This window comes from Myotis daubentonii, chromosome 2 (genome assembly GCF_963259705.1).
Source record: "Myotis daubentonii chromosome 2, mMyoDau2.1, whole genome shotgun sequence".
NCBI classification, from domain to species: Eukaryota; Metazoa; Chordata; class Mammalia; order Chiroptera; family Vespertilionidae; genus Myotis; species Myotis daubentonii.
In genome coordinates this window covers 127,022,685-127,050,002 of record NC_081841.1, presented here as the reverse complement: position 1 = coordinate 127,050,002, position 27,318 = coordinate 127,022,685, and the positions used below count along the sequence as shown (strand labels likewise).

Below are 27,318 nucleotides of genomic sequence, written 5' to 3'. Positions count from 1 at the left end.
TTCTACCTCTGTGACTTTCCAAATAAAAACTTTCTCTTATAATTTGAGTCTTGGCTCTGAATTCTTCTCTTAGCCAGAACTCAGGAACTGAGGTTGCTGAACCGAGCCCCAATCACCGGAAACAACTGGTGCCGTTTTCGCCGCCAACAGTTAACACGGTAAATGTTGTTGGGTGTATGTTACTACAATAAAGAAAGCTGAAGGGAAGACAACACGGATTACAGTCCCTGTCCTCTGGTGTTTACAGCCTCATGAGAGGCCAACCAGCAGGTGGGAATAGTGTTCCTGGAATGCAGACTAAAGGTTAATACTGAGGAGACCCAGCCCATTTCACGAAGAAGTTGACACAAGAGGGAGACCATTACTACTTCCTTCAAATGCTTAAAACCCGTTGAGCAAAAGCCTTACAGTCCTGCTGGCCGAACAGAGGGTTCCACGGAACCTGACCGCCTTGCACCCGCCTGTCCTCAGGGTTGAAACCCTGAAGCCCGCTCTGGCCCAGCAGATGGCGCCGGGCCCGCAGCGCACCCCCAGGCCCACAGGGGGCGCTCTGGCCGGGCCTCTCCTCCCCTCCCGGACCCTTTCGCCGCAGAGCCCACGTCTGCGCCGGCGCAGATGCGCAGCAGCCTCCGCGGCCCGGGAGCAGCATGGCGGCGTCCTCCGCGGGCGAAAAGGAGAAGGAGCGACCGGGCGGCGGGTCGGGGGCGGCCTGCGGCAACAGCACGCGAGAGCGGCTGCTGTCTGCGCTGGAGGATCTGGAGGTCCTGTCCAGGTAACGCCGGGGCCGGGGGCGGGCGGGGGCTGTCGGGAGGGCTGCTTCCTGGGTGGGCAGGGAGGGAGACCCCGGCGCGCGCGGGACCCAAAGACAGTGCCCGAGTGTCGGGGCGTGGCGTCCGCGGCCCTCCCGCTCGCCGCGACGGCGCCCCCCTCGCCCCAGAGGACATTTTAGTGACGACTGTGACCCAGGCATCCCGAGACCGTCAGAACCGTCGCAGACCTTAGAGATTGCTGTGTGAACCCCTTCGACCACAGCCGCTGTACAGACATTTCAAGAACTACCACCAGGTGCCAAGCGCAGGAGGACGGTCGTGAGGGCGAGGCGGGGGGTCGACGGGGAGAGCCCACTCGCTGTAAACGGGGGAGACTGGCTGTGGGCAGGGACGCGAGCGGGTTTCACCAGGGGCGTGCGCCGCGGCTCCTGCGGCCCTGGGACTAAGTGCCGGTCCCGTGTAATCAGGTTGGCTTCCCGGAGAAAGGGCTGCGTGGCAAGACCGAGTTTCCCAGGGTCCCTAAGCGGCAGGCGGCTGGAGCAGCAGTGATGTGTGTTACTGATTTCAGAGGAGGGGGCACCCGCGACTGTGTGGGGTGAACAGTTTGGGATGGCTGCGGTGCAGCGTGTGTGGCAGAGGCATCTGATGAAATTGCACGTCCTTTTCTTCCGTCATCTTTCATGATAGTCTGTTAAGTTGGTGCCCCTCTTAATTTGCTCACGTTCACTTGGATGTGAAAATTGTTTTGGTTCTTTCTCCTAAAATGTTACTCAGATTTGACCGCTTGTTCCCATCCGCACTATTTTACATCCCATCAAATGTAGCCTCCCAACAGTGTTAGTTGCCTTGATGCATCTCCACTTTATCTGTCTGTTTTGCCCAAGAGCAGAGCTGTTTTTAAAAGGCATCTCAGATCACTTTTCTGCTTTAAGATATTCGTTAGGTTTCCATTTTCTGATGAGATAAAGTCCATATTCTTTAGCTAAGTGTACAATAGATAAAGCCATTCTCTGTCTCCTTTTAATCCATCCTATTATTCTCATTTAGGTCACATCCCTCCAGCCTCCCATGCCCTTCATTCCAACCTCCTGAATGCTCCCATTCTAAAGTGAGTCGTACTTCCTCAACTCTACTGTCATTCCCACTCCACATCCATCTTGATAAATCATTCATTCATCCGGCTCAGATGTCACCATTTCCATAGCCAACATTCATTGACAGCTTTAGAATAAATCTCATATATTGTATTACCTGGCCTACTAATAATCAGCATTTTATCTACTGTGATTTAGTTCTTGCCACAGCAAGCATTACTTACTAGATTACGAGGTCAGCACAATATTAAATGATGTAGTACTGTAAGTTAAATAGCTCGTGTTTAATTCACGGTTTGGACTGTATTGGACTCAAATATTGCTTGACTACAAATAGGGCACATGGAATCTTCAGGCATCCAGCAGTCAGGACAGCGAACAAGAAACTCAGACACAAGGCAGCTGTCAGTGCGTTGCCCCTGTGTAAATGTTCACAAAGTAATGCAAGTGCTGTATTTCCTTCTGTCTTTGTTGACTTTGCGGTTCCTGGTTGAGACCTTGATAGTTAATCCTGTCAATGAGTACCAGGATGATTTCTTAGTAAAAAGACCCTAGCACAGGAGTGGGCAACCTTTTTGTGAGTGTGTGCCAAAACCAGCAAAATCTCTGACTCAAAATTCTTCTGCGTGCCAACCCTAATTTTTTGAGAACATATTACGCCTACTTGATATCTCTTAAGGTGTATGTATGTGAAGAACCTTGAAGAAATAATAAAATTCATTCGAGCGACAAAAACACAGTATATGATGATGAAAAATACATTTATTTTTTAATGTATACATGTACACTGATAGCCCGACAGAAAACTTTATGACTCCGTTTGATATTATCAGTGGGACTTTTGCTGCTGCATCACTGATGCCAGAGATTTTACATCAGGTTTATATTTCGTGAGCTTCAGAGATATGCACGAGCTACTACTTTCATCTGTCAGGCTACTCCTATTACGAGACTTAACAAAATTCATCACTGAGAACAAAGATTCACAAGCATCTGTGGAGGAAACCAAAACACTGGTCGGATCTAGGAAGGCAGGGAGCATTAAGGCAGAGGCATAGAAATTGCTCTTCCCCTCTCTTGTCAATCCATGTCTATGGTCTTTAAGATCACTTATTATGTAAAATTATTTATTTATCTAAGATGCACCTACACTGAATTTATCTGAAAAATAAAAAGGTCAATATTAAGAAAAAAATTGTAAATGGAAGATTATAAGAGAGGGTTTCGCGTGCCAGCAAAAATTATTGGCATGCCATGTTTGGCATGCATGCCAGGGGTTGCCCACCCTGCCCTAGCAAGACAGAGTTTTCAGTTAAATAATTTGTGTCTCTGCTGTGTGTCATGACTACCTTTGGGATGCTAATTGAAGCTTCATTTAGTTTATGTGGAGGGCTTATTCTTTGGAAGTTATTAAAGATCAAGTTAAAATCCCGTAAATGCTAACTAGCCCACTGCTTTTCTAAATAGGACCAACTGTCATTTGAAAAACAGTGCATTCATTCTAACAAGTGCTTTCAGAATCATTGGTCATCCAAACAGTCTCTTTGAGTACCTTGATGTGCCTTAAGTAGGTAGCCATGTAGTTGTGATACAAATTTGTGTTTCATTAGATTCAGAACAGCTAATAATTAATTGGAAAATACGTCTGTTGCTTTTGTATGAGCCAATTCCTGTATGACTCAATTTTTCCACTTTTTGAATTCTGAGTCTTCTGTTTGAAATGGTCCCTTGAACTATTTCTTCTTTGGGAATAATTCTCACCAGAAAGCCAAGTCTAAAACTTGATTGGCTTCTAAAATCTTTGCTAAGGAATCTTGATGATGTTGAGTATGAAATCAGTCAAATTAAAATGTTCCTTATTATTTTTTCATTTTGACCATGTGATATGGATGGTAGTGACTAATTTTTCTGTAAATATGTTGATATTGTGAAGAAGTGACTCACCCTTTGGGGAGTTGTGACTGCTGCCTTTTGTACGGAGTGGGTCTTAGTCTTAGAATTTCAATATATTCCCTAGAATATATTTCATATCCACTAATTTCAGGAGCTAAAATTCTTAGCCTGCCCATCCAGAGTGATGGTCTTGGAGAGTTTTTTCTGACATTGGACAACACAGCAGTCAATCTTGAGTTCTTGCCCCTGGATTGTTGTGCTACTGAGCTGTGTATCTGAGTTGTGTTTTCCTAATGCTATCAGTACCTGTCAGAGTGCATATACTTGATATCCATGTACTCTAGACTTGAGATAGCATAATTAAGTAATTTATAAGTTACATTAAATTTGAGACTAACTTGAAATTCTCTTGTATCTAGATTTGATCAATTTATCCTACTTTGTATTTAATTCTTTCCTTGATTACCAAGTATAGCATTTTCTGTGTGGTGAAATGTGTTTACTCACTGACGTAGTGAATCATAGTTTAAATTTTCCTCAAGAACCTCATTGTTTCTGAAACTTTCTTCTTCAGCATTCCACTTGTACATGAACAATTGAAATGCTGAGTTTTCTGTTCCTCTAAAAGAAGCTGTGTTTCCTCTATTGCTCTTTTTCCTAGAATGCCAAAAAGACTTTGATTTGTCGCCCTAGCCGGTTTGGCTCAGTGGATAGAGCATCGGCCTGCGGACTGAAGGGTCCCAGGTTCGATTCTGCTCAAGCGCACATGCCCGTGTTGTGGGCTCGATCCCCAGTGGGTGGCATGCAGGAGGCAGACAATCAATGATTCTCTCTCATCATTGATGTTTCTATCTCTCCCTCTTCCTTCCTCTCTGAAATCAATAAAAACATATTTTTAAAAAACACTTTGATTTCTCATTTATTTGTAGTCCTCACTGAATCTATTGACAGGTGATAGGCTTCGGTAATAACCATTGTCTTAAAAGTTCATTTTTCTTTTTCTCTGATTTTTCTCTTGACTTATCTACTGTCATGCTATTTTATTTGTTCATCTCTAAAGAAAGACAGGGTGACAGTAGATAAGTGAAAATTTACCTCTTCTATGATCCTGGTGGTTGGTGGTGGTAGTAGAAAGAATGTCACTTTGTGGTTTGCCACCTAAGACTCATTGAAACTTCTCCACAGAATGAGGCAGTTCTAGGTGATTGACTTTCAATAAAGTCCCAATATGTGACCTGGGAAGTTTGTCATTTTCCTCTGAATGAACTTTACTCTTGTTTCCAGGTTTATGAAAAATGAAAAGTTTCTGGTTGCTGTAACCTCTAACTTTTCAAAATAGTTTGAAATATGGGATATATTTTTTACTGTTACCTGATTATGTAGCTTTTCAGTATATTTATTACTTTGTAAAATGAAATAGAATGAGGTAGTCTTTGTAGAAATTAAAAAAATAAAAACATAGATGGATTGTAATCTAAAAGTTTTTTTAACCTGTTTGTAATTCAGAATTCATTGTCCCACAGAAACCATGTTGATAGTAGTCTTGAAGTTTCCACATCGGTCTGTCAATTCTGTGTACCTCTCATTTATCTCAAGTGTAATTCAGTTAACCCTTGAGCAGTGCAAGTTAGGGGCACCAATTTCCCACACAGTGGAATATCCACATATAACTTTGACTCCCTCAAATCTAGTAGCCTACTGTTTTTCAGAAGCCTTCTGATAACATAAGCAATCAATTAACATATTTTGTATATGTATTATATACTGTATTTTTTTTTTTTTTTACTAAATTTTAATTGATTTCAGAGATGAAGGGAGAGGAAGAGAGAGAGATAGAAACAGCAATGATGAAAAAGAATCATTGATAGGCTGCCTCCTGCAATGCTGGTGACCCCGGACATGTGCCCTGACTAGGAATTGAACGGTGACCTTGTGGTTTTAGGTCGAGCCACACTGACTAGGCGTACAATGTATCTTACAATAAATTAAACTAATAAAAAAAATGTTATTAAAAAAAATATATTAAAAAAAATGTTATTAAGTCATAAGGAAGAGAAAATACATTCTCTTCCTAACCCTTAACTTTGGCTTTATTTTTGTATTTTCTTAGTTATTCTTATCACTTGTATTAGAATTCAAGTGCTAATTTTCACTTTTATAACCCACATAGCTAGAAAGTGCCTGGCAAGTAATAGGTACTCAAGAAATATTTGACAAATGAGTTTATAAAGACCTTCCATTCCCCATCTACTTTTTTCATTAATTAACTAATTCAATATATAATGCTGTGGGAAGGTAGAGTCTAATTGACACCATCCAGAAAAAGAGTATGAGGCCAGCAGGAAGGAAGGTGAAAATAGAGGTAAAAATAGCCTGGCAGCTAGGGAGAAAGTACGAACACTGGGGCTGACTAGTAATGTGAGGTAGCAAATTGTGAAGTTGTCCCCTCCTGCATAATTTCTGAAAAATCTCATCTGTCAACAAATTTGGAACTGATATATAAATATTACCTGCTAGTCATCTTTTCCTGCTCTATACACTAGTTTTCTTATAGGATTGGCATATCTAGTAAATGAGCTTTCTAGACAGATAGGATTTTATTATAGTACTAGAGGCCCGGTGCACGAAATTCGTGCACGGGGCGGGGGGGTCCCCTCAGACCAGCCTGCACCTTCTCCAATCCGGGACCCTTCGGGGGATGTCCAACTCGCAATCTGGGACTGCTGGCTCCTAACCGCTCACCTGCCTGCCAGCCTGATCCCTCTAACTGTTCTCCCCTGCCAGCCTGATTGCTGCTAACCGCCTCTGCCTCAGCTCCATGACCATGGCTTTGTCCGGAAGGTCGTCTGGAAGATGTTCAGTCTAATTAGTATATTACCCTTTTATTAGTATAGATGTAAGAATCTATAATACTAAAAGTTTAATATGCTAATTAGACCGGACATCCTTCCAGACAAAGCCGGGCCTACAAGGGAAGCACAGGTCCCAGGTGCCTGCTGGCGGCCGGAGGGAAGACTGGGTCCCGGGTGCCAGAGGGAAGCCGGTGCCGGCAGCCAGGGAAAGGAAGGCCTACTCTTGCACAAATTTCGTGCATCGGGCCTCTAGTTCCTTTTATGTGATACCTGTTTGGTTAATTTAAAAATTCAATTTTAGTGGAAAATTATTAAAAAATGACTCACCCATTTCTTGTTTTATTTTACCTTAAAACACATAAAAGATTATGTTTTCACTGATCTTTTCATATAGACAAGGGATAAGGAACATTTTCTGTAAAGGGCCAGATTGTACATACTTTTGGAGACCATAAGTTCTCTGCTGCAACTACTAACTGCCATTGTAGTGGGAAAGCAATCATAGGCAATATGTAAATGAAGAGGCATGGCTTTGTTCCAAAAATGCAGTATTTATCAAAATTTCAGATGTGCTGGGCTGGATTTGGCCTGCAGACAAACCCCTAATGTAGGAGTTTTTCATGCATAAACCAACTATAATGCATTGGCTGCAGTTTCTAGTTTGGTTTCTTTAAAGTGAAGTAAGAACTTAGACTCTCATCAAGCAGTCTTAGGGCAGACCTTTGCTGGGTTTTTTACTTTCCCCAGCTTCACAGCTATTGTTGAGTCTTTCCAAGCATTTAACTTCAGTTTTTACTGAAACAACTTTTCTGTTCACAATCATATTTTATTGGTATTTATGTATTGAATATTAATGTTTATAATTATAGTAATAAGTAAAACTTACAGAAATAAGTTTGATAGCAAACACAGCTGGTGAGAGCTGAAGTCCACAGTCATAGTGGACTGAGAGGCAGTAGCCATGTGTTCTTAGTGCTGTGAGTACCATGAATACAGTAAGTCTGGTAGAGATAAGTTAAGAAAGCCTCTAGTGTATTTACATTGCAAAGAGTTATTTGTTTGTTAATTATTTTTTGTTTGTTTATTTTCTTCTTTCTCTCTCTCTTTTAGGGAGCTCATAGAAATGCTGGCAATTTCAAGAAACCAAAAGTTGTTACAGGCTGGAGAAGAAAACCAGGTAAGTGGCTGCTTTTTTAATTCAAAACCAAACCATAATTTCCGCAAGTTTCCTATTTATATTTACTTTGTGTGAGAACAGAAAGATTGGATCATTTTAAGTTACTAATTAAAACTTTTAAATTGATATTTGTATCATTTACATAAGGTAACAATGTGATCAAGAAAGTAGTTGTCTAAGGGTTTAGCAGTATTGTTTTCTATAGTTCTAATTGCAATTACCCATTTATTCATTTTTAACTTTTGAATCATCCAATAAAGTCTTGTTAAATGGAGATCAAAATAGTTTCTGGAGTCAAAAAGGTCAGTGTTCTCATAAACTAGCCCTTTATTGTAGGACTAGAGGCCCGGTGCACGAAAATTCATGCACTCGGGGGGATCCCTCAGCCCAGCCTGCACCCGGGACCCCTCAGGGGATGTCTGACTGACATCCCTCTGGCAGCCCAGGAACCCTTGGGGAGTGGGCTTAAGCCATTAGTCGGACATCCTTAGAACTTCTGCGGAGGTGGGAGAGGCTCCCGCCACCACCACTGCACTGACCAGCCATGAGCCAGCTTCTGGCTGAGCGGCACTTCCCCTGTGGAAACGCACTGACCATCAGGGGGCAGCTCCTGCGTTGAGTGTCTGCCCCCTGGTAGTCATTGCGTGTCATAGCGACCGGTTATTCCTGGTTGTTCTGCCATTGGGGTCAATTTACATATTACCCTTTTATTATATACTAGGAGGCCCGGTGCACAAATTTGTGTAACGGGGGGGGGGGGTCCCTATGCCTGGCCTGCGGGATCATGCCGAAACTGGCACTCCGACATCCCTTGAGGGGTCCCGGATTGCGAGAGGGCACAGGCCAAGCCAAGGGACCCCACCGGTGCACGATCGAGGCTGGGGAGGGATGCAGGAGATTGGCCAGCTGGGGAAGGACTACGGGAGGGCTCTAGGGCATGTCCGGCCCATCTCCCTCAATCCCGATCGGCTGGACCCCAGTAGCAAGCTAACTTACCACTCAGAGCGTCTGCCCCTGGTGGTCAGTGCATGTCATAGCGAGCAGTTGAGCAGCTTTAGCATATTATTAGCATATTACCCTTTGATTGGTTGAATGGACAACCAGACACAGCATATAAGGCTTTTATTATATAGGAGGACTAGAGGCCCAGCACATGAAATTTGTGCACGGGTAAGGTCCCTAGGTCTGGCCAGCAATCAGGGCTGATCTGTGGGGCAATCAGGGGGCCCCCATGGCACCCACCTTAGCCGGCCTGGCACACCACCCCACCCGATCGCTGCGCCGCCGCCACCCCCCGATCTCCCTGCCGCTGCCATGGGTTGCCTGCCTCTGCAGGGTGACTGGCAGTACCATCAGGGGTCCCCCACTGACACCCACCTTGGCTGGCCTGGGGCCTGCGGGCTGAGGGCAGCTCCTGTATTGAGTGTCTGTTCCCTGGTGGTCAGTGCATGTATTAGCGACTGGTCGTTCCACTGGTCATTACATTGTTTGGTCGATTTGCACGTTAGGCTTTTATTATATAGGACTAGAGGCCTGGTGCACAAAATTCATGCACAGGAGCAGGGATCACCTCAGTCCAGCCTGCACCCTCTCCAATCCAGGACCACTCAGGGGATGTCTGACTGCAGATTTAGTCCCGATTCCGGGGATCAGGACTAAACTGGCAGTTGGACATCCTTCTCACAATCCTGGACCACTGGCTCCTAATTGCTCACCTGCCTGCCTGCCTGGTCGCCCCTAACTGCCCCCCATACTGGCCTGATCATCCCTCACTGCCTCTGCGTGCTGGCCTGATCGACCCTAACTGCCCCCCCTGCTGGCCTGGTCGCCCCTAACTGCCCCCTGCTGCTGGCCAGGTTGTCCCCAACGTCCCCCTCCCTGCCAGCCTAGTAGCTCCTAACTGACCCCACCCCACCGGCCTGGTCACCCCTTACTGCCCCCCCTGCCAGCCTGGTCACCCCACACAGCCTGCTTGTTCAGTAATTTGGTCGTCCCTCACTAACCCCCCTGCCAGCCTGGTTGTAGGCAGCCATCTTGTGAGGGCGTGAGGGTTAATTTGCATATTACCTCTTTATTATACAGGATTGGTTTCCCAATTTTTGTCCAGTCTCTTCCCGCATCCCCCTCACCCCTTTCCCCCCCAAGAATAGCCAGTCCACTCCCTTTCTATGCCCCTGATTCTATTATAATCACCAGTTCATTCTGTTCATCAGATTATTAACTTGATTTTCAGATTCTCTTGTTGATAAATGTGTATTTGGTGTTCATAATTTGTATCTTTACCTTTTTCTTCTTCTTCCTCTTCTTAAAGAATACCTTTCAGCATTTCATATAATACTGGTTTGGTGGTGATGAACTCCTTTAGCTTTTCCTTATCTGTGAAGCTCTTTATCTGACCTTCAATTCTGAATGATAGCTTTGCTGGATAAAGTAATCTTGGTTGTAGGTTCTTGGCATTCATCACTTTGAATATTTCTTGCCACTCCCTTCTGGCCTGCAAAGTTTCTGTTGAGAAATCAGCTGACAGTCGTATGGGTACTCCCTTGTAGGTAACTGAGTTTCTTTCTCTTGCTGCTTTTAAGATTCTCTCTTTGTCTTTTGCTCTTGGCATTTTAATTATGATGTGTCTTGGTGTGGTCCTCTTTGGATTCCTTTTGTTTGGGGTTCTCTGTGCTTCCTGGACTTGTAAGTCTATTTCATTCACCAGGTAGGGGAAATTTTCTGTCATTATTTCTTCAAATAGGTTTTCAATATCTTGCTCTCTCTCTTCTTCTGGCACCCCTATAATTCGGATGTTGGTATGCTTGAAGCTATCCCAGAGGCTCCTTACACTATCTTCATATTTTTGGATTCTTTTTTCATTTTGCTTTTCCAGTTGGGTGTGTTTTGCTTCTTCGTATTTCAAATTGTTGACTTAATTCTTGCAATCCTCTAGTCTGCTGTTGGGAGTCTGTATAATATTCTTTATTTGAGTCAGTGTGTGCTTAATTTCTAGTTGGTCCTTTATCACAACCTCGAGGGTCTCATTAGATTTCTTGTAGGTCTCATTAAGTTTATCGGCAGTTTCTAGAAAATTCTTGAAACACCTTAAAAGTGTGGTTTTGAACTCTATATCCAGTCGTTTGCTTTCCTCCATTTCTGTCATTTGTGGCCTGTTTCTTTGTCTCCGCATTTTGGCTGCTTCCCTGTGTTGATAGAGTGGTTATCTGTGCTAAGTGTCCTCTATTGCCCAGTGGTTCAGCCTCCCCAATTACCTGAGGAGGACACTCTTGGTGCACCCCTTTGTGGGCTTTGTGCAGTCTTGTTGTAGTTAAGCCTTGATTGTTGTAGTTATCACTGGGAGGAATTGACCTCCAGGCCAATTGGCTGTGAGAATCAGCTGTGTCTGCAGTGGGAGAACTTCTGTGCTGGAGACACCCCTCTGGGGCAAGACTTGCTTCAATGGGGCTTTGGTGCTCACTGAGTCTGCCCCCTGAGTGTGTCCTTTATGGTCCCACGGAGCTGCAAACTGGATGGTCCCACTCTGACCTCTGGGTACACTGGCTCCTGGATCTCTAGGGAGGTGCTAATCTAGCCTCTGCCTTAGGCTATCTAGCAAAAGCCTCTGTGCAGGGCGTGGGCAGGGCGGGTCCCACGGGATCAACAGGGTGGGGCTAGCATTTATGGCTGCTCTCAGTCCTGCCCTCAGAGGCTCCGCTTTGCAATCACTGCAAGCCCCTCAGAGAGAAAGCTGCCCTCAAGTTCCGACCGATGCCAGACGGTCCCGCTTCTCCCGTATGAGTCTGGGTCCCCAGAGACTCTCCCGGAACTGGAGCTCAGAGCCTGAGACTCCCTCCCGATTGAAAACAACAACCGCGCCCTCAGCCGCCAGCCCGCTCCGTGTGGGCCTCTGTACCTTAGTATTTTACTTCTGCACTGCGCCTCTGAGTCTCGGTTTGCTTTTCTCTTTCCTTCTAGTTGTAGAATTTCCACTCAGCCAGCCTTCCTGTGGTTCTGGATGATGTCTGTTCCATCTTTTAGTTGTATTTTTGAAGTGGTTGTTCGAGGCAGCAAACTCTGGTGTTTACCTATGCCGCCATCTTGGTTTCTCTGCTCTCCCCCATTATCTTAACTTCATCTTATGATATCTTTTGAGGGCAGAGGAATCTGATGTACTATAAATAGAGGTGCCCTAGAACTTGTTTTCTTCAATGATCAATTCCCTCAAGAGGAGGCTACAAGTTGAAAAAAAGGGATATTAGGATTAAGGAATATTAGGATTGGGGTTTTTTGTTGTTGCTGTTAGTTTGTTTTGTTTTCAGAAAAAGCAAGAGCCTAGAGACAAATGTGTTATTAAAGAATCCCAATCTCAAATTCTTTATTATTAAACTAGAGGCTCGATGCACGAACTTCGTGCAAGGGTCTTGGCCCTCTCCGCCCCCGCCGCCGCAGCTTCGTCCGGAAGGTAGTCTGGAAGAACGTCCAGTCTAATTAGCATATTATGCTTTTATTATTATAGATAATGTGGGATTAATTAGGAATTTATATAAAACTAGAGGCCCGGTGCACGAATTCGTGCATGGGTGGGGCCCCTCGGCCTGGCCAGTGGATTGGGGCTGGTGGGGGCTGGCTGGGGAGGGACTGCAGGAGGACTCCAGGGTGTGTCCAACCTTCTCGCCCAGTCCTGAATGGCTGGACCCCAGCAGCAAGCTAACCTACTGGTCGGAGCGTCTGCCTCCTGGTGGTCAGTGCACATCATAGTGACTGGTCAAACGGTCAACTGATCAGTCAGACAATTAACATATCACGCTTTTATTATATAGGACTAGAGGCCCGGTGCACAAAAATTCATGCACTTGGGGGAACCTCAGCCCAGCCTGCCCCCTCTCACAGTCTGGGAGCCCTCAGGAGATGTCCTTCTGACTGCTTAGGCCCGCTCCCCATAGGGCCTCAGTCTGGCCTTCCTCTGTGGGAGGCAACCAGCCAATCAGGGGAAGGCAATGCCCCCATCACTCCTCTGCTGCTGCCACTGCCAGCCACTGTGGCTGCCTAAGCCTTGGCCCTCGCAGCCACTGTCACTTCCCTGAGACTCGGGCCGGCGGCCTGCCTGAGCCTCGTGCCTTCTCAGCGGCAGCCTTCATCTGCAGCCTGCCTGAGCCTCAGGCAGCTGCTGCAGCTTTGTCCAGAAGGACGTCCAGAAGATGTCTGCCCTAATTAGCATATTATCCTTTTATTAGTATAGATAAGCGAAAAGTGAGAAATGACTTTTTACTTTATTTTCTAGGCACTTAGTAAATGCTAGCTATGAACCAGACACCCAGTTTATTCAGGAGATCATAACCAAAACCTGCACTAACCTTTCTTATACTTTTTAAGGACCAGCAATTCTTGCCCTGGCCAATTTGGCTCAGTTCGTTGGGCATCAGCTTGTGCATCAAAAGATTGCTGGTTCAATTCCAGGTCCGGATACATGCCCAGTTTGCAGCATCAACCCCTGGTAGAGCGCATGCAGGAGGCAGCCAATTGATGTTGCACTCTCACGTTGATGTTTCTCTCTTCTCCCTCTTTCTCTAAAATCAATATTTAAAAAAAAAAAGAAAGAACTAGCGTTCTGTGAATTATATCTTGTACTTAGTACTGTGTGAATTCCTGAATAATTTTCATTAAAACTGTTAAATATTAGAGGGATATGCCATTTGAAACTTTCTAACCACCATTTGTTTTAATATTCATATTTTCATATATATCAAATTCCAAAGTTAGAAGTGACCTTAATGGTCTTCAATTTGATCTCTTTCAGGGTGGGTAAATGAATTAAAGGTTAATGGATAAGTGGAAGTAGAATCTAGGTCTTCTGACTTCAGTTGGATAATTTTCTCTACTCAACAATAAAATCTAAAGAGAATTTTTACTACTCTGTGATGGTTTATAAAATAGGTCAAACTGTGTAAATTTCTTGAAAGCTCTCGTGGAACTAATGTATACTAACTTTGGTTAATATTTTTATTTTAAATATAGTTTTTATGGAAATGGAAACCTAGCTTTCTCCTCTTGTCACTTAAGAATGGGGATTATAGGCCTATTAAAGAGAATGCACTTCTTACAAAAACACTTTTTATTGATACTTAATATAAATTTCAACACAGGATGTTGTACAGTCTTTTGTCTATTTTATCAGAAGTCCTGTAAAAATGAGAGGCATTTCATATCAAAAGGAACTTGAGCATCCATGTCTGTATTTTTTAGACTTTAACAAATTTTTAATAATGTTTTAAAAATTGATTCTGGCCCTAGCTGATTTGGCTCAGTGGATAGAGTGTCAGCCTGTGGACTGAAAGGTCTTGGGTTCAGTTCTGGTCAAGAGCACATACCTGTGTTGCAGGCTCGATCCCCAGTAGGGGGCATGCAGGGGGCAGCCGATCAATGATTTTCTCTCATCATTGATGTTCCTGTCTCTCTCATCCTCTCCCTTCCTCTCTGAAATCAATAAAAATATATTTTTAAAAATTGATTCTGAATTTGGATAGCCAATTCCTTTCTAATATATTATGTCCTTCTAGCAGAGTAAAGTAAGGGTATTTAGATTAGATTGCATCTTCTATAGTCAATGGCAGGTGGGTGATGACAATAACTACCCTTTATTGAGCTTTTCTATGTGTACTTAATACATTATATCATCAATCTTCATAACAACTGTCTGTGATAAGGTACTGTTATTATGCCCTTTTCCTAATGAGAAAGCAGGCTCCAAGAGGTCGGGTAACTTTCCCTTGTCATATGCTAATAAATAAAAAACTAGAGATTTGAACTCGAACTTTCTATTTTTTGCTTCTTAACCTTTATAGTTAGTGCCAAAACTTATTTACTATTTTTTGAAATTGCTCTTTTATAAATCATCTTCATCCTGAGCAATACTATACAGGAAATCACAGGTTTTGTGTGACAGTTATATTTTTCTAATATTAGCACAAATGTGTAATTATAAAAAGTTTTTTAAGTTCTTGGTGCCAACTAAAATCATCTCAAGTATCAAAATTGGGGGAACCTCCACTGCATTCTATTTTTAAGGATAAACTTCTAAGTTTTTTCTTCCCTGGGAAATTAATAAACTTGTTCGTTTAGCATATTGCTAGTTCTGAAAGGCTAGTTTTGTTTTGTATGAAAAAATAAACACATAATTACAAAAAGAAGGAAATATTAATATTAATGTTTTCCAAAATAATTATAAATAGGCTATTTTTATTTTCAATAAGGATTAAAAATATTTGAATATGTTAAAATTTTATAACCCAGACAAGTATTAGATGGATTGTTTCATTGGAATGTAGTTTTTTATTTTGTTGTCTGCTTTAATCAACTATTACCTGACAGGTGCTGGAGTTATTAATTCACAGAGATGGGGAATTTCAGGAACTAATGAAATTGGCACTTAATCAGGGAAAAATTCACCATGAAATGCAAGTTTTAGAAAAAGAAGTTGAGAAGAGAGACAGTGATATTCAGCAGTTACAAAAACAGCTAAAGGAAGCTGAACAAATACTGGTAAGTTGGCAGTCTGGTTCTTTAACAAAGATATTGTTTATTTCATGTATTCTTGAAAAATAAGTCTACTATTAGTATTTTATAATTGATTTTTAGAGAGAGAGAGGAAGCGACAGGGAGAAAGAGAGAGAAGCATTGTTGATGTGAGAGAATAACATCGATCAGCTGCGTCCTGCACATCCCCTACCAGCTCCAAGCCTGCAACCTGGGCCCTAAACTGAAATTGAACTGGCAACCTTTTGGTGCACAGAACAGTGTCCCACCATTGAGCAACACCAGCTAGGGCTCTAATATCAGTATTTTGAAGTGGCAGAAACTTTATTTTCCAAGTCTGAAAGTGACAACTTTTCAGTTTGGCCAAATATTTCAAAATCAGTAAAAATATGTACCAATTTTATAAATTGATTAAAATCTATATTAGTTAGTCTTCCATCCTAAACTAGGTGGGATTAGGATAGATGTCAAGGGCTCTAGTTTTTCTTTTTCTTGTTCTTGGCTACTGTTTCAAAGAGGCAATTTATTTGCTATTATTTGCCCAGTTATTTCACTATATACTAACTAATATAATTGTTGTATGGTAGTGTTGCAGACACAACTGTGTTTGATTTTCATATGGATCTGACATAGCTGACTTTCTTGACCCTGATAAATCTCTCCAAAATGTGTCAAATTGGGCTCCAATATATAGAAGCCTGAGCAGTTTGGGATTAATGAACCACTCCTACTACAGAAATGACCCCAAGTAAAAACTTCTTTTGTTTTTTCTTTCCTTTACTTGTTTTGTTTTGAGGTGGTTTTTTTTTTTTGCTTCCAAGTAAATACTTCTAATAAAATCTATTTTTCATTAAAAAAGTAACACAGTGGAACCTCAGTTTTATTCCGGAAGGCTTTTCAAGAAGCGATTTGTTTGAAAATTGAATCACATTTTCACATTAGAAATAATATAAATTGAATTAATCCGTTCCAGACCTCCAAATGATTTCCTGTTTTGACCTTTCTTATATACAGTACATGCCTAATATACTGTTTAATCTATAAACAAACACTTCTTTTCTTAAATTTATCGAACCACCCCATACTTGCCTTAAAGAAATCATTTTCAGCACTCATTCCAGGGGTGTCTTTCAGGTCTGTATGCAGCATCTTTGTGAGTTCATATATCACTGCCTCCAAAATGCTTTCACTGCTAACTGCTTTTCATTTATCCAAATCAACAAGTTTTTTTATGTCTTCAATTGCCTATAATCATTGCTTCTTTCACACCCTTAGCAACATTAGCGCTCTTGGTGGCCCCTTTATGTTTTAAAATTGTACTAGTCTGTTTGATTTCACCAGCAACAAAAGCATTCTCTCCTTTGTTGCCTGAGAGATGCTTTTTGTCACGCTGATATATCAGCATGAAAGGGCTGTCAGGCCCAAAACCTAAGTTTGGTTCCACAACCGAGACATTTTTTTCTGTGAACAACTTGGTTGGGAAATGAATTGTTCAAAGTGGGAGATGTTCCAGAAAATAGGTTTGCCTATCAAAGGATATTCAGAAAATACAAAAAAAGGAGAAAGAAGAGGGAAAATTGTCTTTAGTCGCACTGCTCAAAGACTGCCACTATTTACAGTTTCGTGTAGATCCTTTTAGTCTCAGGTGTGTACATTTTTTTATCTATTTTAATTAATAAGGTACTAGTTGACATTCTATTACTATTTATTAAAATCAAAACATTTTTATATAATTATATCATTTAGTTTTCTAACTTTCTGTTACAAAGAATACTTTGATGAATATTCTTTCAGAAAAGCCTTTTTACTTTTGCATTTCGGATTATATTCTTTGGATTAAGTTTCAAATATAATTATTGAGTTAAAGACAGTGAACACTGAATTTTATGATACAGGTAATAGCAACTGACATTTATTGATCACTTGTGCACCAGGCCCTGTACTTTACTCTTCACTTGCATTATCTCAATCTTCATAGCAATTATATGAAGCCATTTTGCATTTTAAAAATGAAGAAACCAAGATTTTAAGGAGGGTAAAAAGTAGAGATGTAACTTAAACATAAATCTCTTCAATGCCATATTCTTAACCACTGTATTATAGTTGAGGTTGCATATACTAGGTTAACCTCATTTTACCCTTCAGTGTACCTGTGTGAGAAATGGGGTGAGGAGTTCATATAGTAGTCACTAAGCATGAAGGTAATGGTAATATATAAATGAATAAGAGATCAATGCAAGAATATATCTTGTAAATTAAAAAAATACATTTTTAGATATTTTATTCTTGAATTAGGTGAAAGAATAGGATGCTTTTGGGTTGGTTCATGGTCTAGATCTCTTCTGAATGATGGACATAAAGAAAAATGTTGGTAAACAATTCAATTTATATGTTATTTCTAACAAGTAATTTGTGAATGGAGACTAATTCATGAATATAATAGTTGCTTCATTAAGTATAGCTGTGATGTAAATGATATCCAGTGCTGTTTCAGAATATTACAAATAAATTGTGGGGATTTCCAAATTGGGTATTGTTCCAGTAGGATAAGTGATGCTATGAATTAAGCAAAAAAACTGGGCTTGATATTGTGAAGAATAAACCATATTTCTCTTTAATGTTCTTTAGGCAACAGCTGTTTACCAAGCAAAAGAAAAACTGAAATCAATAGATAAGGCAAGAAAAGGTTAGTACTACGGGAACACTGAAAGACTTTCTGGAAAAAATCAACTTTTAGTCTCAAGAAACTGATGAGAGTATTATTAGTAATCATTTGCTACTGTCAGAAGGTTCCAATAAATTTTCTTTATAAAGTGTCAGCTATGTTTTAGTGCTGTGCCCAAGTATTACATCTTCTTTCAGCTATAAACAGCAATAATAAAAGGCAAGTAATGGCTATGTACTCGAATGTGCAGTAAAGACAATAGCTTTAAAAAATTGTTGGAAAAAGAGAACTGTGATCTGGAAGCGAGTGGGATTTGAATTGAGTCTTGAAAGATAGGACTGAGAATGAAAGAAAACATCCATTGGACAATTGTAGTGGGACTAAGACCATCATGAAGTTAGAATGAGTTATGTCTTTGGGATGTATACATGCAGAAACACAGCGTGCCTTCCTGTTCCCTCCTGCTTCTCTCTAAAAGGCTCCCTTTTGGGATCTTTTATTTTGCATACTAAAAGTCAGAATTGTAATGAAAACTCTGGCTGCTTCCGTTTAATAATGTACATTTAATGATCTCAGACTTGTCGAACTTTCCTCTTTTCCTGTTTCACATAACTATTGATATTTGGTGTATATCTTTCCAGAATTTTTTCTTTGTTGTTGTTTTTGTTAATCCTCATCTGAGGATATTTTCCCATTGATTTTTAGGGAGACTGGGAGAGAGAGGGAAAGACAGAAAGAAACATCGATGTGAGAAACACACATTGATTGGTTGCCTCCTGCATGAGCCCCAACCAGCCCGGGCTGGGGAGGAGCCTGCAACCGAGGTATGTGCCCTTGACTAGAATGGAACCCGGAACCCTTTGGTCGGCAGGCCAACGCTCTATATACTGAGCCAAACTGGCTAGGGCAGCAGGGTGGTTGTTTTTTTAGATCTATACATACATATATAACAAGAACAGTACATATACATATGTATACATATACCAGTATTCTAAAAAAAAAGTCAGGTCACATTGTACATATTACTTCACAGCCATTTTTTTTTTTTCTTAATGAATATATTGTAAACATCTTTCTACTTAGGTCTACTTATAAGCTTAGAGTCCGTTATGTTAACAGTTGAGTGATACAGTGTGAACTGATGCTCTGATTTGGATATCACTGGGAAATGAAGTATTATGTTCTCTTTTATATGTGTTCACTGTTGCTTTCAGAATAGTAATAGTATTTAATGGTAGTTAAAAATTGAGGTTATTGAGCATTGTCATGATAGTCTCCCAAATTTAATACTTTTTAAAATTTTTTTTATTAAATCTTTATTGTTGAGATTATTAAAGTTGTTCCTCTTTTTCCCCCCATATCTCCCCTCCACCCGCTTCCCAACCCACCCTCTGCCCTCACCACCCCCCCACTGTCCTCATCCATAGATGTACAATTTTTGTCCAGTCTCTTCCCACACCCCCCACACCCCTTTACCCCGAGAATTGTCAGTCCACTCCCTTTCTATGCCCCTGATTCTATTATATTCACCAGTTTATTCTGTTCATCAGATTTTTTTATTCACTTGATTCTTAGATTCACTTGTTGATAGATGCATATTTGTTGTTCATAATTTGTATCTTTACCTTTTTCTTCTTCTTCCTCTTCTTAAAGAATACCTTTCAGCATTTCATATAATACTGGTTTGGTGGAGATGAACTCCTTTAGCTTTTTCTTATCTGTGAAGCTCTTTATTTGACTTTCAATTCTGAATGATAGCTTTGCTGGGTAAAGTAATCTTGGTTGTAGGTACTTGCTATTCATCACTTTGAATATTTCTTGCCACTCCCTTCTGGCCTGTATAGTTTCTGTTGAGAAATCAGCTGACAGTCGTATGGGTATTCCCTTGTAGGTAACTAACCGTTTTTCTCTTGCTGCTTTTAAGATTCTCTCTTTGTCTTTTGCCCTTGGCATTTTAATTATGATGTGTCTTGGTGTGGTCCTCTTTGGGTTCCTTTTGTTTGGGGTTCTCTGCGCTTCCTGGACTTGTACGTCTATTTCTTTTACCAGGTAGGGGAAGTTTTCTGTCATTATTTCGTCAAATAGATTTTCAATATCTTGCTCTCTCTCTCTTCTTCTGGCACCCCCATAATTCTGATGTTGGTACGCTTGAAGTTGTCCCAGAGGCTCCTTACACTATCTTCAGATTTTTGGGTTCTTTTTTCTTTTGCTTTTCAGGTTGGGTGATTTTTGCTTCTTCGTGTTTGAAATCTTTGACTTGATTCTTGCGATCCTCTAACCTGCTGTTGGATAGCTGTATATTATTCTTTATTTCAGTCAGTATATGCTTAATTTCTTGTTGGTCCTTTTTCATATCCTCGAGGGTCTAACTAAATTTATCAGCGGTTTCTAGAAAATTCTTGAAAAACCTTATAACCGTGGTTTTGAACTCTATATCCAGTCATTTGCTTTCCTCCATTTCTGTCATTTGTGGCCTGTTTCTTTGTCTCCACATTTTGGCTGCTTCCCTGTGTTGATAGAGTGGTTTTCTGTGCTAGGTGTCCTCTAGGGCCCAGTAGCTCAGCCTCCCCAATTACCTGAGGTGGACACTCTTGGTGCACCCCTTTGTGGGCTTTGTGCACAGTCTTACAGTTAAGCCTTGATTGTTGTTGGTATCACTGGGAAGAATTGGCCTCCAGGCCAATTGGCTGTGAGAATCAGCTGTGTCTACAGTGAAAGACCTTCCGTGCTGGAGACACCCTTATGGGGCAAGACTTGCTTCAGTGGGTCTTTGGTGCTCTCTGAGTCTGCCCCCCGAGTGTGTCCCTTATGGATCTGAGGAGTTGTAATCTGGATGGTCCCACTCTGACCACTGGGTACACTGGCTCTTGGGTCTCTAAGGAGGTGCTAATTTAGCCTCTGCCTGAGGCTACCCAGCAGGAGCTACGGAGAGATCTGTGGATTCCTCTTCTTTGTTTGGGATTTGGAGGTGCCCAGATGAGGCCCAGCTGTGAAGCAATGCAAGCTGCTTTGGGGCCTTGGGCCTTCCTTTGGATGTTCTCGGTCTCTCTGACCCAGCTGCAGTTTGTTAGGTAATTTTAGATTGCAAAGGGCCAGGCCATTCATATGCAAAATCCTCTGCGCACAGCTTGGGTGGGGCAGGGGTCTCAGGGAATCAACAGGGTGGAGCAAACAGCTATGGCTGCTCCTCAGTCCTGCCCTAAGAGGCCCCGGGTCTCAGTGTCCCGTGGTAATCGCTGCAAGCACCTCTGAGAGAAAGCTGCCCTCAAGTTCCGCCCGATCCCAGACAGTCCAGTTTCTCCCCGTATGAGTCTGGGTCCCCAGAGACTCGCCCGAAACTGGAGTTCAGAGCAGTCGGGAGCTTGTGTCTCCCTCCTGATTGAAAAAGACAACCGCGTCCTCATTCGCCAGTCCTTTCCGCGCGCCTCCATACCTCTGCACTTTACTTCTGCACCTCCTCTGAGTCTCAGTGTGCTTTTCTCTTTCCTTCTAGTTGTAGAATTTCCACTCAGCCAGCCTTCCTGTGGTTCTGGATGATGTCCCTTTTGTCTTTTAGTTGTATTTTTGAAGTGGTTGTATGAGGCAGCAATTTCAGGTGTTTACCTATGCCACCATCTTGGTTTCTCCCAGATTTTAATACTTTAATTATGTCAGCTGATTTTTCTGAATGTCTTGCTCTTTTGTTTGGAAATATATATGATTTAAGTCACATTATGCATTCAGATATTATTAGGGAAGGTAGGTATCCTATTTTCAAATCATTTAAAAATTAAGTAGTATATGTAACTATGATTTATGCATTTATAAACTTCTGTATTTACACTCAACTCTTTACTCTCTCAGGTGCTATCTCCTCTGAAGAAATAATTAAGTATGCACATAGGATTAGTGCAAGTAATGCTGTGTGTGCCCCACTGACCTGGGTTCCAGGTAAAAATACTTCTTTTTTTACTAAATATATGTGAAAATTCTTACATGATTGTACACAAAAATAGAGAAAAAGATTTAGATATAGAATGTATTTAAATACAGAATTATGTAACATTCTACGTATTTTCACATTTTTAAGGTTTTATAAGTAAGAATGTAGGGCATTGGTTTTATTGGTTTGGTTTTCTACAAAGCTGTTGGCACTAGGACCTGTGTTTGTTTTATTCTTATTTTTTAATAATAAATAATTTTAAAAGCACAAGTTAATATGTGATGATTCTAAAGCTATAGATTTATATGCCTGTAAAACCCATGCTGGCCAGAAGCCAACTTTTTAGAGCCATTAGGATTTCCACAAATATTCCAGCCTGGGAAACAGACAATTCCAGCTATTAGGTTTGATAAAGATAGAGCACTGAGCGGCCCAATTGCAAACATACAGGACTGGGAAGAGCTAGAGTAAAAAAGACAGCAAAGGGAGTAACAAGCTGCAACTATATAATAGACAATGGGTAAAACATAAGATGGAGATATTAAGGTAGAGCAGCAGCCTTGGGAGGAGTGGGAGATAGTTATCTCAACTTCAGTAATTCCTGATGGTATTTTGGTATTTTGCCATACTAAGAAAACTAAGAGTAACTACATTGTTTGGGATCAGTAACTGGAGTTTGTGAGAAATATTATCAAAAATTTGGTCCAAATCTGGCCCAGTTTTGATCAACCCCAAACTATTTAGTATGCTTTTATGATTGGAAATAAAGATTACTCACCCCTGATACTCCACTGGAAAGTCAAAGAATTAGTCTTTAAATGACAAGATGAACGAGATTAGAAAAAAGTTTTAATTTAGATAGTTCTTCCAGTAAGCATTCAGTCCTTTCCATCAGAAGAAAAAAAAAAGTGTCATGATCTGTTCTCCCTCAGAGTATGTATCATTATTTTCATACTAAATAATGCAGTTAAGTTAGAAGAATCAAGATCATTTTAACTTTTTAAATTTGTCATTTTGAATTTTTGCTAAATTGACAAACTTTCATTTTTTTATATAGAGAATAGTATATTATGGTGAAGATTTAGAGAAGAAATAAAAATACATGTATTAAATATATTATCCTCTTAGTAACAATTGATAAGATGTCCTTCATATTTCAAAATTTAAAGTTTAGCTTGAATTTTTCAAAATGAACCAATCGAATTAAAAGTCATCTGTTTTGGGTTTGGGTTTTTGTTACGTTTGTGTGTGTTTTTAGGGGACCCACGGAGACCATACCCAACGGATTTAGAGATGAGAAGTGGATTATTGGGTCAAATGAACAATCCTTCCACTAATGGTGTGAATGGTCATTTACCTGGAGATGCACTTGCGGCAGGCAGATTGCCAGGTAATACTAATTAAAAGAATGCTTTCAGACAGACCAAAGTTTTGGCTGTTGAACAAGTTTCGGTACCAGATCTGATTCATTTTAATAGCTGTTTTCTGCCAATTTATTCTACTCTTAGTTCTAGATGGAGGTTATGAAATTAGAATAAACTGACCTTTCTCTCATTTGTTAATATGCCATTTTTCTCAGGCATTGGGCTCTCTCATTATTTTTATTGTTCTAAACATTGGTTTTTAAAATTGTGAGATAGCCCTAGCTGATTTGGCTCAGTGGATAGAGCCCTGTGGACTGAAGGGTCCCAGGTTCGATTCCAGTCAAGGGCACATACCTCAGTTGCAGGCTCTTTCCCAGCTCAGGCCCTAGTTGGGGCACATGCAGGAGACAAATAATCGATGTGTTTCTCTCATATCAATATTTCTCTCTGTCTTTCCCTCTCTGTTCCACTTTCTCTAAAGTTCAATGGAAAAAATATCCTTGGGTGAGGATTAAAAAATAATAATAAAATAAAATTGTGAGACGTACTGTATAAACAGTAAGAAATACATATTTTGAGTTTAAAGATGATAAAGTGGATACACTCCTAGAACACCCCGTTAAAATGAATAACAAAGCTTTTTATAGGCTTTTAATAACTTTATAAAATACCATTTTTGTGAGACTTGGCTCAAGTTTTGCATGTAGTATGGTTTGTGCTATTCTTGTATGTTACTTTATGTTTTCCATATGTTATCTTTTATAGAAGTGACTTGTTTTGATTTGGAAGAACATTTTAAAGTTAAAAAAGGAAAATACTACCCTTTTCATCAGTCACTTAGTATTTTATGATTTTCCTCTGTTTTATTTATTTACATTGTTAAAAATGTGCTCTGAATGTATATATATTTAGAGCAATTTTTTTTTCTTCTCATTGTAAGGATGTCCCTGTGTTACTAAAAATGCTTTGTAAGCATTATTTTCATTAATTATCTAAAGTACAAACTGGGAACTCACTGTGCATTAGTTTCCTTGGATATCGCCTCATTTTTCTCTTTGTGATTTTGTTATGGAAAGGGGACCTGGCTGTTGGAGGATCTGCCTAGGGCCAGCTGATAGTATGTGGGTTTTTTACTTTGTGCAGGGAAAATTTCACAACAGGAGTCCATTTGAATTTTAGAGGACATTTAATAAAGCTTGGGAGTGAAACAAGAAAGAACTGGGGAAATGAGCCTAGGCTGGTCTGCTTTGGCTAAGAAATCAGAGAAATGGGGGTCTTGGGGACAGGTTCAAGGGGTTGCCTGGGACGAACTGCTGCTGCCCATTGCTGCCGTGGTTGAAAGCCTCCTGGGATCCCTTAGAGTTTAGGAGATGCATTCCTGTGGAAGAAGAAGAAGTGGGGAGGTTCTGGTGTGCCTCTAGGAAGGAGAGCCAGTGCTGGGTCCTTTGTCTTGAGGCTTTTATCTCTCTTGCAGGCAGGAACCTTAGGGGAGGTCACAGGGGAGGGTTTCAACAGAATGTTCTTCAATTTTCTAGGTGTGCTGCTCAGGGTCATGGTCTTCACTGATTAGTCAGTGTCAGGGGCGGGGGGTCGTTAGTCATGGCAGCTGGACCTGATGTCACCCATCTGGTTTTGCTGCTTTTCTGGGTTTGGAACTGAAATACAACTGAGGCCTAGATATTATCTCTGGGGAGGTGACCTTCTGTATCTGTAAATTGCTCTGTCAGTTTGTCCAGCTATCTGTCCCAGTTTCTGTGTTCCACTTGTTCTGGCTTAGTGGCCTATCTCAGTTGTACCATATCATATGCCCGTCAAGGTCTATTTAGGAGGCAGAACCACACCAGCAGTATGGACAAGGAGATTTTAAAGAATTAATAACTAGTATAGTAACAAGATACTAACTATTAAAGGAATAACAGCTATGGGGAGCAGCTACTACATCTAATAACAAGTCAGTGTACCCAAGGTTCCTCCCCACCCCCATTCCAAGGCCTACATTCTTATCATGGTGCCCTCAATAGAGGGGGAATAGCCATGGCCCACTGGATGGCAGAGAAGTTAGGTGTCACAGGCCAGAGCTGGCAAACAGGAAATTACCCACTAGAATTCCAGCAAGACTTGCTAGAAAGCTACCCTTTGGGGTAGTGTTGAAACTTTCCTGGGAAACCATCCTCTGGGACGCCACTGAAACTGGCTCGGAGGTGAGCACCACTTGTCCTGTACACCAGCCAGGCACAAGAGTAAGAAGGAAAGCATCAGGTCCGAGATGCTTTGGATAGAGTCCCTCCAGTGCCCTCTACTGGAAAAGCTTAACAGTGCAGCTGCTGGCAAGGGAGTAATATTTTTAGGATCAAGGGAGAAGAGTGGATTTGACGGCTTAAAAGGCAGTTTAAACTTGTAATGCATAGTATAGTATACATTAACTATAATGTATACAAAGAATATATAGAGCAATATGTCATCTAGCATACAGGGTGGAGTAAAAGCAGATGTACAGTTGTTTGTATGGAAAGTAACACAAGAATCTATAATAATAAAAGGGTAATATGCTAATTAGACCAGACGTCTTCCCTACGTCATTCCTGACAAAGCTGGGGTTAGGGGCGGAGCCAGCCTGGGTCCCAGGTGCCTGCCTGCAGCCGGAGGAAGCCAGCCATGGTCCCAGGTACCAAAGGAAAGCCGGTGCCAGCAGCCGGGGGAAGGAAGGCCTATGCTTGCATGAATTTTCATGCATTGGGCCTCTAGTAAATAATAAAAAATAATGTGTTGCGTACTCACACTGTACACCTACCTTTGCCTCACCTTGTATATGTACATACATCCATAGGTATAGCAAATATGTGATTTGTAATTATGTTTTGCAAAAGAAAAATTATCTACTGACTATATAAATAGTTACTTATGATAAAGTAGGACTTTTTAAAAATAAAGCAGAGGTTCTAGTTACTAAAACATTACTCTCTTCCTTGATAAATTGGATCTTCGTTAATTTGGCCAAATGTGTGTTTTGATTTGTAGTCTAAAAAAAATAGTTATTTCAAAATAATTGCATGGAGGGAAGAATTATCTAGAAGTAAATAATCACTAGTAGATTCTTACATGTGCTTCTTTCTTTTCTCTAGATGTCCTTGCTCCACAGTATCCCTGGCAATCAAATGATATGGCAATGAATATGTTACCACCAAATCACAGTAATGACTTTTTGTTGGAACCTCCAGGGCATAATAAAGAAAATGAAGATGATGTAGAGGTTATGTCAACAGACTCCTCAAGCAGTAGTAGTGACTCTGATTAAAAAAGCATACAAAATTGAATACTGTAGAATTCTGTTTCTTAAACAATAGCAAACCTGTAAAAAAAAAAAGGTAATATTGGCCATAGTGGAATTGTGCAGCCCATTAAAAATTACAGATTTACTTTTTAAAGCCAAAAATCATGATTTTAGTTCTAAACCATTTGTTGAATATTTAGAGAATTATCAAAATTTACTGTTGGGCCCTAGCTGGGTGCTCAGTGGTTAGAGCATTGGCCCATGGACTGAAGGGTCCCAGGCTCATTTCTGGTCAAGGGCACTTACCTTGGTTGCAGGCTCGATCCCCAGCCCCAGGCAGGGTGTGTGAGGGAGGCAACCAATCGATGTGTCTCTCTCACATAGATATCTCTGTCTCTTCCCCTCCTTTCATTCTTTCTAAAAATCAATGGAAAATATCCTTGAGTGAGGATTAAAAAAGAAAAATTACTGTTGGGAAAAAAGATTATTTGATTCAGTGCCTTCTTACCCTGTTCTAGTTTAGTTGTGTTGGACTTGTACATAGTAGTTCTGGAAATAAGATTTGAGGTAAATGACCCATGTATATATCACTAATAGGCTTCCTGGAATTATTTAGAAAATATTTTTTTTTAAAGGCAGCATATCACTGAATGTGCATCATATCAAAATATCAAAAACCCTACTGAAAGTGAAGGTTGTCAGCTTCTGTCACAGGAACAGGAAAAATGTCTCAATTTGTACTATTTGTAATTATAGTAATTTTTAAAAATAAACTAACTTGTTTATACTGTTTAA

General features: G+C 40.9%; 1 protein-coding gene and 1 long non-coding RNA gene across 3 annotated transcripts; one reads left to right on the top strand and one right to left on the bottom strand.

Annotated features, from left to right (window-relative positions):
* The first annotated feature begins 584 nt into the window (after positions 1 to 584).
* Positions 585 to 27,318, top strand: MED4 (mediator complex subunit 4). Of its 2 annotated transcripts, none has more exons than XM_059684499.1 (7): positions 585 to 772; positions 7,720 to 7,786; positions 15,137 to 15,307; positions 17,930 to 17,987; positions 21,810 to 21,896; positions 23,147 to 23,278; positions 26,375 to 27,318. In XM_059684499.1, the coding sequence occupies exons 1-7, from the start codon at positions 648 to 650 to the stop codon at positions 26,545 to 26,547; spliced, it is 813 nt and encodes a 270-aa protein (XP_059540482.1). In that variant the 5' UTR covers positions 585 to 647; the 3' UTR covers positions 26,548 to 27,318. The 2 variants fall into 2 exon arrangements, with proteins under 2 accessions (XP_059540482.1, XP_059540483.1); XM_059684500.1 differs by lacking the exon at positions 585 to 772 and adding an exon at positions 943 to 1,065.
* Positions 24,420 to 26,487, bottom strand: LOC132228308 (uncharacterized). Its single transcript, XR_009451321.1, has 2 exons — positions 26,352 to 26,487; positions 24,420 to 24,734 (listed from the first exon to the last, which is right to left on the bottom strand). It is a non-coding gene; the product is annotated as an uncharacterized LOC132228308 (long non-coding RNA).